This window comes from Anser cygnoides, chromosome 3 (assembly GCF_040182565.1).
Source record: "Anser cygnoides isolate HZ-2024a breed goose chromosome 3, Taihu_goose_T2T_genome, whole genome shotgun sequence".
NCBI classification, from domain to species: Eukaryota; Metazoa; Chordata; class Aves; order Anseriformes; family Anatidae; genus Anser; species Anser cygnoides.
Genome location: NC_089875.1, coordinates 32,123,655 through 32,137,962, shown reverse-complemented (window position 1 = coordinate 32,137,962; position 14,308 = coordinate 32,123,655). Strand labels below are relative to the sequence as shown.

The window sequence follows — 14,308 nt, the reverse complement described above, 5'->3', positions numbered from 1 at the left end:
TTCCTTCTACTTCTGCAGAGAAGGGTCATGGCAGCACTTGAGGACAGCAGGGACCAGAAGCACCATCTACAGCTCACGGGGTGGCTCTGTGATGGGAACCTTCCTTATTACTGCCAGCTCTTACCGCATTAATGACAGCTGAAGTTTAAGCACTGGAAAAATCACACTCCCCTCATTGACAGATTTTAAATCTACTCAGAGCTATGTTCCAAGTTGAGCTGGCATAGCTCCCAGCTGGCAGAGAGGTAGTAAGCCCTCCTGCCCTTTTCACCATTTAATCCCTTGGTTTTGGCATTTGCACAGGGATTAATGCCAAGCGTCAAGACAGAAGAAGTCTTTCACATGAAAGAAGTGATCTGTAAAAGAAGTACAGAGGTAAGTGGCTAAGTCCTAGTTTCTCAACCTCACTGAGAACCATCCCTCTCTTCTCCTCGAGCCCCTGTTCTCTCTGTTCTACTGTGAGGAACTTGGAGCACCTTGCTGAGTTACCTCTACTGCCCAGACCTACAGCTATTACCTTGGACCATCCATATTGCAATAACAACGTGGGCAACACACTGGCTGTATTCCTCACCTTTTTTGTTCCATAAAAAACTTGTTAGTCCCAGACACTGCCGTAACAAGAGACCGATGCACTTAGCATCTTTCTCAGCTAGAGTACCTTCCAACTGTTGATCTGAAAATGCCAATTATTGAAGTTTAATCAATCATTTTATATAGATTACTGCTGTGATTAAAGCATCTATACAGTCAGGCAAAGGCACTTTCAGGCCCACAGCTGATGGCCTATCCACCACAATTAAGATTCTTGCAAGTGTAGTGGTAATGTGTTTACCCTCAGAGGAATAGGTTAAGTAAACATGAATGTTTTCAATGCAACACTGCTCTGCTGTAGAAGAAGAGAAAACTGTGCTTATTGTTCTTTTCTTTCCCTTTATATACAGCAGAGGCTAATCTGAATATTCCTTTAAAAAGCCAAGAACAAAAAGTACTCTGTTCTTCTGGTTTCCATGATTGGCTTCAAAGACTAAACCCCTGCAGAGTACCTTGTCTCTAGGAGAAGCTGGACTGTGGAGGCAGATGAGTACCTACTTCCACAGGCTAAGCACAAAGCCATGGGAATAGGGAGGAAAGAGAAGTAATGTTTGCTCAAGTAGAGTAGGAAGTAAAAATACAGCAATAGAGAGCAATGCATGCAAGACATTTGTTTTTCCTAACAACCTACCTTTTCTTTGTTTTATTTAGTCATGTCCATCTTCACACCTTGCTCATATAAATAAAAAATGGATAATTATTTTCTACAGCAGTAGAAATAGTTTCAGTTGTATTATACAACTGTATGTGTCTGACAAACTGCCTGTCGTTGTATCCTACTAATGCACATGAAAGTTAAGCATGTTAGATTCCAGCTAGCACCATGTCAAGGGTGGAAAAAAAGAAGCCAGGAGCTCCTTAAGGATGAACTTTCCATAACTGAAGCGAACCTGTGAGAAGAACAACCTGCTAAAAGGACTAGTTCAGTGAAGGGAAATATGATACAAACCACATTACAGCAAAGAACCAGCCAATTGCAGTGCAGGGTAGAAGTCAGCTTTGGCTTACTGGGACTAGCAAAACCAATCAGTGATTTCCACAGTGTTCATTAAGTTTCTTTAAATTAATTCCATACTCCCCCCACTGACTACTTGCACGCCAGCATTATTTGAAGTTTGTAAGTAATTCAAAACACCATTAGGAAATCTCCTACTGATTCCCCATGTGGCACAGTGAGAGAGCCTCTGCTCATCTCCAGTTATGGACTCTGCACCACTGATGCGGAGACTGCCAGCAGTTAGTCTCAAAGGGACATGGAACAGCTGGGGAAGACCTGGACAGGCTCTTTCCTATTGTATGTTAGACAAAGTTAGAATACTTTTCAAAAGGCAGTTACATAGGTCTGATCTCTACATACCCAAACATTGCTATGAATGTTAATTTTGGAGTGTTTTTTGTTTTCAAAAATCTTTTTCAAAAGCATCTTGAAAAAATTATGTAGGTTCCAGTCTACTGTCAGAAATTTAATATAGTATTTTCCATCATCTTTAAATTTTTTTTTTCTTCTTGCAACAAGTGAGTACACACTTTAAACAACAGTTCCTCTTTCCCCTTTTCCTCGAAGAATGTATTTTCCAGGAAAGGCAACGGAAGTAAAAGCACTAGGGTCTTGCTTTAGAAGACAACAGTTATTACATCTCTTGCAGCAAAGCAGAGACCTGCCAATTAATGCATGTTACCCTTCCCAGCCCACCAACTTGTTTTAAAAGCTGTGTTTTCAGCTGCATAGTGGCTAACCTGCTCCACAGCATCAATCGGAAGATGAGAGTTTGGGTTTGAAATCAAATGTTTCTTTCTTCCACCCTTGCTGTGTTTTTTCCTTTCAGTGATTAAAATAACCACCAGAACAATGTCCAATACATCTCACAGAGCTAGCTCTCCCAAGCATTTCTTAAGTCATCTGAAGATGACAGGTATTTGCAAAGATAGGCATAGTACAAAATAGAGAAACGTAGGCACAGAAGAGGCAGAAACACACTGAAGGGTATTTGCTAAATCTGTAAGAGAATCCCGATTAGTGCTGCTTCAGTCATGGACAGAGCTTCAAGCAGAAGGGACAGTTAGCAAACATCTTTGCTAGACCTAACAAGGAAAAAAGCTCTTTCCCCCAAGGGCTGGTGACACAGCAGATACTACAGTTGAAGAAGTTATGCTCTGAGCCCTTGCAACATTAGGAGGCCATTTCAAAAGAAAGAAACTGCGGTTTCCAGATACCAAAGTAAAGAAGCAGGGAGATGAGAAAACTTGCATTTTTGTCATGTCCCTGCTTCTACATAATGTGATCAAAGTTGAATTTCTTAATTCAGCAATAAAAATAAGCCCTGCATCCTTTATATTCATATTGCAATTTGGTAAATTTCATAAAGCTCACCCCAAACTGCCCTATTAGTTACTATATTATTGTTGTTAAGTACAAAGGAAGCAGACAGGAAATAGGAAGCCGTTTCCCTTTGGAAGAAGTAATATACTTTCAAAATTAGAGAACACACAAACTGTGCTGTCAGTCAGAAGATCATATAAGGCTTGGTAGGGACACAAAACCTTTCCTTCTTTTCAACTTCAGCTTAATTTTAACCGTAACTGCATTTTAAGAAACCCATTTCTCTGCCTAAACCTAAAGCAGAACTGTACACAAGTTAGAATTAAAAGCCCAATCCGCTCTGCTCCCCCAAAGACATAAACCAAACAAAACCATGGTATGTTTATTACGTACTGATTTGTCACCCACCAATCAGGATCATTGGACGGTTTTTCATCTGGGAAATGTTAAACATGCCTAGAAATAAAATAAGGGACACATAAAAATCCTAGCTTTTTAGGGTTTAATTCATGCATCTGGTTTATATATTTAGTTTTCTGCTCTTCACAGTGCAACCTGCACGCTAGGAAAACCAAAGCTCAATAAAGATCAAGGGAACTGAGGGAGGAAGAATCCAGCATGATATTTAAAAACATAGCTGCCACAGTCTCCAAGCATCCAGCTGCTATGTATCTATCGTACTGTAGAACCTTTTCAGAGAACGTTTTTCATCATCTGAATTACAGTCTGTCTAGTACAGAATTCAAACAACTCAGGACTATCTTATTTCTTAACAAGTTACCTATATTAGTTCTAGCGGTAAGCTGTTAACAGCGTTCCTGTTCAAAGAGGTCTAATCACAAAAGGCCTCAAGGATAATACTGAGATTAACACAAGTCAGAGGAAGAAAGAAGGTATCAGATAGATGTCGTTGATGGCAAAAAAGCCTTTATCAGATGGGAGAACACTTCCTCCTTCTCCTCAAATCAGAAATGCAAAACGTAATGGTCTGAAAGGAAAGGAATCAATCACACACAACCCTTACCTTTATAAGGTACTATTTAATCTGGGTAAGAGCAACACATTTTGCAAGAAAATTTATACTCAGGCTTACAAACTTCTTTTAAATTTGTTTGACATGTAACTATAAAAAAGCAAAAGACAGCTGTTACTAACCTGGCAGAACCTGCAAGAGAAAAAAAGGGCCAAAGCAATTTTTTTTTTTAAAGTGGACTATTCCATGCTCATGAAGCCAGTTCACGTGCAAGAGGTCAGAAATCCCAGCTGCAGGCAGATTACCAAAATATGTTTAGGCTCAGATGTGACTGAAATACAGTTATATGATATGGCTGTGACTGCATCATCATGGCTCTTGTGTCATTACTTTATACAGAGCGCTAGCGTGGCTACACAGTTCTGGATACTCAAAAAAGGACTTACCACTTCTAGAAAGTAGTTGAACTGACAACTCGGTTTAACTTTAGTACTTATTTTACAGAATGCCAGCGTTTGGAAAAGAGGGATCCAGTACAACTCCATCAATTTCTGCTTAGCTTTATGCTTTGCTGTTGTGATCATTAGCAGTGGTATTTGCACCTCTTTGAAGAGGAAGATCAATCTGAAAGACTGCTAGACAGTCTAGGTTCCAGGTCTTGTGGAAGGTTAGGAAATTCAAAACTGGCATCCAAATTTTGGAGTTAATTGTATGACTGGTAAAGGACCAACGTTCTAGTAGAAAACGCTCTTTTATCAGACGGGAAAATTCTTTCCTTAACTAATGCAGCCTCATTCAAGAACCTTTTCCTTCCTACTTTTTTTTCTGGAAAGTCAACACATCCCACTGCAATAGGACACTGTTTGCCCTGGTCACTGCCATTATTTCTCCAATACAGCAAACGTACCAGCATGCTGTTTCTTCTTCCTGCCCACTGCTGCTCCAATGATTTCAACCAACTCTTCCTGTGAGGCACCGGACCGTAGGTGATCTCTCAAGGACACTTCTGAACTCCCAAAAAGGCACACCTGCAGTCAACCCAAGGAAACAAAAGAGAAGTGAGATAGATTAGAATAAGCAGTCCTCCTGCAACACACAAGGTTTAGGTCAATGGTAAGAGAGATTTCCGTGAAGTCGCAAGTTTCTGTTCGGCTGCATGGCTGCAACCTAGCACAACACCATCTTCTTGCACAGACTCCTACAGCTGTCAGGCTCTGAAGGTGACACCATAACACTGTTCTAAAGGTTGGTGTTCTGGCTGGTAAGCAAGCGAAGAGAGCCAGAGCAGCTCTCCATGGTCAGCTTTAAGGGAGGGCATATCCCAGCGATTATTTGCGGCTAAGGACAGCATGAGCTGAACCCATAAAACAAACATTTCACCATTAGTAGGACTAAGTGTAACTGCCACTTGATAACATAAAGCAGTGGTTTACTAGGCTACCAAATAAGTAATTCAATTCCAGTAGGATCAACGCAGTGAGATTAGGAAACTTATGCTAGCAAGTCAGCACAGTACTCTGCTAGCATTGTAAAGTAACGCTGTGAAAGTATTCATCGCTTTCACTAGTCTGATACTGGGGAAAGAAGCCATGGGTACATGACAGACAGCTTACTAATGAAGCCAACAACCACGTCCTTTCTTGGATTCAGATTTTAGATGCTGAGTGGTTTCTGAACACATGTCCATGCTGATCCTAATGCTAAACCATGAGTCACTTTGGGGATTCAGTTTTTAATTACAGCAGTCATTTTAAAGAAGAGCAATATAAACATGTCTTTTGTAACTTTTAAGATGTGACTGCATCATCAAAACCTTGTGCCATTACCCTCAACGGAGCACTAGAAAACTGATTACACATTTTTGCTCAATAATTGGTCTTGAATCAATACACCATACCCTCAGAGAGGTGGAAGACAAAAAAACAAAAAGGACAGTTAACCTGGAAATTTAAATGGGAATTATGAATCCCTTAACATCACTCACCTGCTGCTTAAGAGTCTCTTTTTGGGGGTGAAGCAGTCTAGTAATAGTTTTTTGAGCTCACCACCTGAGACAACTCATTTATTTTAAGAAAGTGGGACAGAGAAGTGTATATAGCCTGTATAAAACCCTTCCAATAAGTCTCATTGAAGTGAACCAGTAAGTTAAAAATAAAAAGAGTGACAGAAAACTGAAACAGTAACCCACTGATAAGCATGGCTACCTTTCACAGTCATGCTTGACTACACAAGCCTGACTTCTTCAAAAAAGAGGATCTACTGACACAACCCTATCTAAAATAGACAGTGAGCTTTTATTAAATTTAGTTCTTTTTCTCCTTTAACCGAGCAGATTCCATGCTGGCAAATGCCGATATTATGCAGCAGAGCACTTCTTTGACTATCAACTCTCATAGTCTGGCTCCAGTTTATAGGATAGCTGCTCTTTTCTTTCCCCTGCTCTCTCTCCAGACCTCATCAGTCTGCTTTTCCATACAAACCTCAATTCATCATCCTTCTAGTTCTATTTTTAGGGCTCTGTTGTTCTCTGTCATGCAGCTAAGGTTCGGTTCTATTATTACTGCATGTCATCTTTTAGAAGTATTCCTCAGTTACCTCAAACTAAAGAGTTTTGAAGAGGTCTGGTCTATAGAAGAAAAAGCTTTATGGAGATTTTCTTTCTTTCTCTCCATGTCCACACATAGACAGCCTGAAAAGTTTACATAACCCAAGCTCATTGGGCCTTCAGGCTGCCTCGGTCATCTGACATTAGACAGCGGCACAGCTGTTGTCAATATCAGGTGACAATGTGTAATTGCCAATTTTTAATTGAAAACTTTAATTTTTCCTCAGAAACTGCCAGTTTTAACGTGGCAGGAAACGGTTATCCCACCCCTTTCTACAGCCGCTGAGCAAATGTACAGCCTGCTCTTGAATGAGAAGAGTTCCAAGATGATGTTTGGTGAAACAGGACAGGATCCTTGGGGAACACAAAATCCAAGCCCTAACAGCTGCTTGGATCTTTATTTTTCTCTCTTAAGTGGGAAATCATCTGCTTGTCACATGTTTAAGATGATTCTGAATCAAAGATTTAAATAAATGTTTATATTTACTGGCCTTGAAACCAATGTTTTACAACTGAAGTTAGCTATGTTAGCAAAACAGAAACCAAAAAATGTGACGTAACATTTCCCTAACAGCCCAGGAAACTTGAACAGGAACACATACTGCAACAAACCGAAGGACAGATAAGCTGGAGTTCAGAAGGAAAGATGCTTAATTATTACCAGCTACCTTATATCCCTGCTACTTTTGAGGGAAAAATTTCAACACCAGTTTAGCTTCACGAAAGCAAAAAGAGAACCGTGTTTCACCACCAACCTTCAGGTTCCCATCTGCTGTTATCCTCAGCCGATTGCAGGATCCACAGAAGTGCTCGGACATGGAGGTGATAAAGCTGATTTGTCCCTGGAAATGTGGCACCTTATAACTCTAAAGAAATGCAGGGGAGAAAAAAAAGTTTATGTTAGACTCCTCATTTTTAAAAGCTATATGTGCCCAAAGACCAGAAGACACTTCACTGGTTCTAAGGTCACGCAAGACAAAAAAACAAAGTCAGCTTTGTCAGGAGTTCCAGTCTATTCTGCCCTTGCCTTTCTCCTAGGAATTCACAAACTTGTTACATTTGCTCTTGTAGTTATCAACTGGTAGGTGATGCTAAAATGAATTTTCTTACTCAGACATGAGATACAGCTTCACATAGGCTAGAAATTCGCAATGTGACACTGCACACTCCAAAGCAATGTTATTTCACTGAACAACTGGTTCATCAGGCTTATTAATGTTTATTCAGACACACAAACTTGGACTGCCAGAAGTTTCAAAAGCTGTGAATACAGGATATAATCCTGCCATTCTTTATATCCTTCCAAGGCATCTAGTGAACTCATTGTGTTTCTACAGGTAAAGATTATGACCAGTGTTTTAAGTAGGAGCCAAACCACATGCAGGCATTCATCCCACCAAAATCCCACAATTACTACGCTCAGCTTTTTTTTTTTTTTTTTAATTAAAACAAAACAACTTTGCTTGTCAAATATAAATGCTGAACTTGTCAGAATTAAGTAATGTGGGGCAGGGAGAGGGGAAAGAGCAGGGGTGCATTTCATATGTTCTTTGTCTATCCCCACCTTGGCTGTGCTGGAAGCTTCACAGGGCAATTTCTCCAATTCAGGCCATCGCTGTTTAATTGTGTCAAGCATTTCTTTGTAGCTCACCATCTTCTTGAAGTTCCACTTATTGCCTAGAATTAACAAAACAGCATAACTTTAGATCGTGGATTGTATTTTAATTAAAAAAGAACCACCTTTACATTTCTCCACAACTCTCAGTTTTCCCTGTAGGCATCCCAGTCCCAAGTAATCCTGATACTAATCCTTCTCCAACATACCCCGGGAAGACACACAAGCTGTAAAAGAAACAACATAAAACTTAAGGCAATTCCTAATTCCCCAAAGGAGCTCATCAGAACTTCTGGAGACAAGCCCAAGAAGTAAATAGCCCCAAGCGAATTCACATATACCCATGGCACACCACATGCCACAAAAAATCTCAGAGGATTGTTTACCATCAAAGGGCATGTATTCTATGAACCGCACATCCAGGGGAAGATCCTTTGTGAACTCCACAAAGCCCAGCAGTTCATCCTCATTGAAGCCTCGCATCACCACACAGTTTACCTGCAGGAAAAGCAGACACCTGATATTAGCGAGCAGAGCATGACTTCCTTACGTTTTACAGAAGGCTTTGTAGTCCTGGCAGAACACAACGTAGATAGAAAGAACAATTTATTTTGAAAGAAAAAATGAATAGAGAAGTTGTCAGGACTGAAATGGTATAGGCAATTGTTTCTATATTTTTTTGCATCCAATCTAACAATTTTTGCCATGCTAGTTAAAGCTACATAACACAGAGGCTGTCTTAGCCATCTAATGCATGACAGATTTGCTGTCTAAAACGACAGCTTCACTCCCCAGTACTACACTGTACAGCTTCTGTAAAAGCACTGGCAGGGGAGCTTCTATAGCGCTCTTTTTGGCAGAGCACAGGAAAATGCCCCAGACCAGGATAAATTCACAGAGCACTCCGCACTCATAGGCTGCAGGACAGCTAGCTATGCCTCCCTCCAAAGAGATGTTAAAACTAAGCTTTTTTCGCTATCGTCATGCACAGTCATAGAATCATAAAGGTTGAAAAAGACCTCCAAGATCATGAAGAGCCTCAGGTTCTCTCCACTTTATCTGAAGAAAAACAGACAATTGAAGTTACTAAAATACTCCCTGTTAGCAAGGCAGACAAGTGTAGAATGCCATAATTCTTACAGTCTTGCAGGAAAAGCCTAAAACCTAGTTTAATTTCAAGTTTTTCATAGCTCTATAGCCTAAGCTACTTACACATATTTGATCTTACAAAACACTGGTGAAACAGAGGGGAACCACAGCTGCAGAACTGCAAACAGCTGAGTTAGGTGAAGTTTCACATTACAGTTAAGCAGCTCTACCTGCACCCCAAAGCAGAACTCCCTTTGCCTGTCTCTCACACCAGCACTCCTCAGAGTCTGCTGTGAGCAGCCGAAGGAGATAAACCAGGAGAAAATTTATGTCTTTCCGCAGGGTTGTTTTCTGCCTGTTAACTCCCTTGGCAAAGTTCACGGCTGGGTCAGACAAATGCCAACTCAACAGAGGGGGTAGGAGGAGGTAAGCACAGAGCAGGACCACCCTGGAGCCTGCAGCTAGGCAGTCAATGAATGGGCTTTGTGGCAGCGTGAACCCGTATCCTCAGCTGCCTCGGATAATATGAATTTCCCCATCACCTCGTGATGTGATCTTCAGACTTACCAAAAATTATTCAGAGAGGTGTGGGGGGGAACAAATTCCTCATCAGGTGAGCTGTAACTTTTATCACAAGTTACGGTAACACAACAGTTCAGAGTAAATAAGCACTGCCTTTACCTTAACAGGACGGTAGCCAAGTTCAGTAGCTTTGTGGATTCCTTCCATTACCTTGTGAAAGCCTAAGATACAGAAGGGATAAAATCATTTTTCTTGTATAAAAACAGAACGCAAAAGAAGGTAGTGGACAAAAGGATGACAAATAAAAAACAATCCAATTCAGAAGGTATGGCTTTAAAAGTAAGAAGAGCTGCAAGTACAGAGATTTTTTAGGGAAACACTCTCCCTCCCCTAAAGGCTGCCAGTGTTACTGTGGTCAAGTCAGTGAGATTGATTTTTTTAACTAGTAATTTGTGTCAAAAATATTGGGATGCTTTTTTGCATTTTTGGACATCCATATATCATTAACATATGACTCTCCAGTTCCCCATACTTCAGCTTTGCCTTGTCTTATGTCCTTCTTAAAGGGAGTGGCAAACATTTGTGAATTGCCTCCAGATGCAATGAAGAAAGAATACTAAATTCATGTTTATTTGATAATAATTGCACATGTGTCTTTGCTAAAACAACAGAATCTCACTGGTCTAAATCAGATACTTACAGCGTTGCTAAATTAATTTAAAAGGATCTTTCTAAAAGTGCACGTGGGGAGGAGCAGAGTTAGGAACAAACAAAAGCCCCCCAGTTCCCTGTTCATCCCTATCTACAGATGAAATTGGCTTCCCAAAGCTATTGACGATCCTTTAGAGTTCACAAGCAGTGTTTTACAGGATCATCATTTTATGACTACTTCAAACGTGGATTTGGTGACCACGATGTGGGGGGGCATGGGCCAGAGCATTTAGGAAAGCAACTCAGTCGGCCTTTGACCCTTGAAAACAAATTAAATACGTCAAAAGCTGCAGTGACTTCAAGGAATGAAGTGCCCAGACTCACACTACCCTTTAGCATGGTCTATACCTGTCAACTGCTCCCAGACACAGAGATAGAGTTAATTAACAGCAAGTACTTTCTCCCCTTACATGCACGTCCTAAACAGGGAAGGAAAAAAAAAAAAGGAGGTACGTAATTTCACGATTCCAAAGGCCTTTAGGGAAACCTCTTAATCACCTCATTCAAACCACACCTTCTGTCAACTTTAAAGTTAAGACCTTTCATTGAGTTATCACTTTTAGATTTGACATATCACTCCTTCCCTGCCACACTCACCAGGTGGCAGAGAGACAAAGTGATAGTGGCAAGAATGAAATAGAAAGCTACTGACCATTGGGTACGTTTCTGGTGAGTGGATGTGTACAGCTGCTAGCATTGTGTTTGTGAACATCTCTCCTAACCAGTTATGTACTAGACTGAGCACCCTTCCTCTTTTGCACTCCAACCTCAGGTGACAAACCACTGTATGAGACTGAGCAACTCCTCCCACAGCTGTAGCCTCCAACAGCAAACAGTTTACATATGCTAGCAAAAGGGCAGTATCTTTTAGAAGCTTGTGCTGATAATCCCTGTACTGTTGCTATTCGTACCTTTTCATGGGTAGGTCCATCACCCTCCTTTCCCTATCTCTTATCTAGTGGAAATTCAGGTTCTTTGGTGAGAAGATCATAGCTTCAGTAAAAATAGCTCACTTAATAATCTGTGTGTACGTAATACTGGATGTGTTCCAGATCAGAACAAAAAGGAGAGACACGTAGCTTTCACTTAACTGCTTCCTGGTTGGTAAAGATATCAAGCACGGACACGGGAAAACCGAAGACGCTAACTATTTTATGAACAGGTCACAATGCTACTCCTGGATCCAAAAAGAGCTGAAGAGCAAGGAGGGGACAGTAAAGTTAACTATTGCAAACAACTGTTTGAAGTTATAACTTGTCACCCTTCTCCATCACCTACTTGTCTTGCATACACCCAGGAAGTCTGCAGCGCTGGTGGAAGCTTTACTTCCAATTAAACAAGTTTGTGAGCTGAATATGGCACAAGAGATGACACCTTGCTGTAAGCGCATCCCAGAGCCACGAATGGGATCAAAAAGCTCTGCAACAGCTCAGAAAACCTTATGTGCAACTTCAGGGTTGCAGAAAGGTGAAACTGAAATCAACTAAAAAGGACAGAAAGCAGTCACTAGCGAGCATCAAAAACCCCAAACAAGTAGGCATGTAAAGGTATGGAAGAAGACTACAGCTTGCAATGCATCCAAATTAATGTTCTAACCAGTTCAGTCTCTTACCTCTTACTACTCTAGCACAAGAATGCTGTTTGTAACAACTGTCAAAAACCTCTACCAAAAAAACCCTATTTTGATTAACAACCATTATGAGCTTGTTTCCACTGAAAGATTTAGGGAGCAGGGTAATTATTTAAAATAAAAATTTGATGGAGTAAGAAATAAATTCGTAACTGTATTTCATATTTTAAAGTTGACTGTTTTCTATTTTTCTTTATGGAAAGCTGTTAAGAGTTTATTTGTATTGCCACAAAGTACTTGATGAAGCTTCCCTTCTCGATCAAAATCCTTATGTGGCAATGGAATTGCAAACAGAATAAATCTGAAATATTTCAAAACTTGAGAGCAGAAATGAATAGTAGATGTCATTGTGTCAGGAAAGACTGTCCAGACACAGAAAAAGTTCTCAACCTTTTGTTTCACAGTTCAAAATTACAACCCACCCCCTGCTCCAGCCAATAAAAATTTTCAGTATTTTCATCTTTTCAGATTTCTTCTGAAGCATAACCTTGGCCAACTTTAGCACAGTTACGGTGCTTGTAAGCAGGGTTCTGCAGAGATTCTTCACCACATCCAGAACTATCCCATGTGGGACAACACCTCCCAACATTTCATCCTTGCAAGAACAAAGGATTCAAGCCAATGTTTAATGATCTAATTACAGTAAAATATCATCTCATTTTCTTTGTACTGAACAAAAAGAGGGGACAGGCTGTGAAGCAGGTTAGACTGACTTCATGCAATGCCAAATATTTTTCATTTGTTCATCCCTTGGAATGTAGTAGATAGGGAATAGCAGAAATGTTATGGTCCTCTAGCTTGTTTTCACTCATCAGTGATCTCTCTGATCATCTCACAGCTGTTCTCTATACCCCAACCATTTGGGAATAAAAACAGGTGTAATGCAGGTCACCTGCATTAACGATACAAAATCAAAACCTTAGAATGAGTTTCCAGAGGAGCAGAAAAAATTATTTCAAGTTTCTTGAGTTCCTGGGTAGCTCCACTTAGACGACACCTTTGCCTTCCCCAGAAATTACTGGACTGTTGGAGTCTATGACCAGGAATCCCTCTCACCTTAATACAGCTATATCCCGAAGCCTCTGGAACTGCCACACAAGACAGGGTAGCACAGTACGGCAGACGCTTTATTCTCTGCTCATTCCATACTTGGAAATCTCCTATTAAATAAAAACCCTCAAAAACAATTAAAAATATTTTTTACATAATTTCAGCCCTTAACAAAAGGAAAAGAAATATATAAAACCACTCAGCAATGTTTTTACCACTTGTTTTTACCTGATCTTTACTAAAAAAAAAAAAGGTATCTGATTTGGAGTCTTTATTTTCCTCTTTAAAAAAATACTGACTCAGAAGTTTCCCTGTTCATTCTCTATGCTATTTATGTGAGCAATTTTACTCTTCGTGGTTAAAGCCCTTTTTTCTTTAAAGAGGGGAAGAAGAGAACATTTACGTAAGTAAATATTTGCCACTGCAGTAGCAATGAAGGGCCTGTTTCCAGTAAATGTCACAAATCAGGTAACATTCAAATGCAGAGAGCAGAGGAAAAGAGCACAGTCAACACCTGCTTGTGATTAGACACTGCCAGATATTTCTCTGCATGCCAATTATGCCATGACACAATCACATTAATAAAACAGCCTAAGCTGGAAGGATACAGTTCCAGTCAGATTTGTGACAGGAACAGATTTCTGCACCGTGAAGTAGAAACCTGAAGAAGCACTCCCAGAGAGACTGTAGACAAGAACCCCTTTCTACACCTGTCAGCAGAAATTCAATTTGATAGCGGAGTGATTCTGTGAAATGTTGAAATTACTTCTCACAGCATCCCAGATTTGTTCAGCTCTTGTCACATACACTTAGCTTAGGTTGTTGCACCATCTAGTGGCTACCTGGAAGTTTTGTCTGAATTACTAGTTCACAGACTGACAAAGTTGCATTACTACACAGAAACAGAACGATACAAAACCGTATCAGTTTTAGGCTGGAAAGAAGCCCAAACATTTATGGCTGAACTTCATGAGGAACTTTAGGATTCATTTAAACAAGAATGGGTAACACTGGACACATCTAAGCATTTTTGAAACTGTATCTGGAATTACTAGGTCAATCAGAGAGAAGTTACAAAGCTAGCATCCCTCCTCAAATGAACTCAGGCACACTTTACTTTTAGTCCTATTAAAATCTTATGATTAGTGGTGTTCCCTACAGCACTAACGAAACCACAGCTGGCACATCCCAAACATAAC

At 40.3% G+C, this 14,308-nt stretch overlaps 1 protein-coding gene across 3 annotated transcripts in view; it reads right to left on the bottom strand.

Moving 5' to 3' along the window:
• MOCS1 (molybdenum cofactor synthesis 1) overlaps positions 1 to 14,308 on the bottom strand; it is a 32,587-nt gene that overhangs the window by 4,207 nt on the left and 14,072 nt on the right. Inside the window, exons 5-10 of one of the 3 annotated variants that reach the window (XM_066993830.1) lie at positions 9,878 to 9,939; positions 8,494 to 8,605; positions 8,057 to 8,169; positions 7,248 to 7,358; positions 4,795 to 4,915; positions 3,323 to 3,370 (exon numbers count right to left, since the gene is read on the bottom strand). In XM_066993830.1, the coding sequence (XP_066849931.1) occupies positions 3,323 to 3,370; positions 4,795 to 4,915; positions 7,248 to 7,358; positions 8,057 to 8,169; positions 8,494 to 8,605; positions 9,878 to 9,939 (567 nt within the window). Of the gene's footprint in view, positions 1 to 3,307; positions 3,371 to 4,794; positions 4,916 to 7,247; positions 7,359 to 8,056; positions 8,170 to 8,493; positions 8,606 to 9,877; positions 9,940 to 14,308 lie in introns of all 3 variants that reach the window. The other 2 variants (XM_066993832.1, XM_066993831.1) reach the window with 2 other exon arrangements.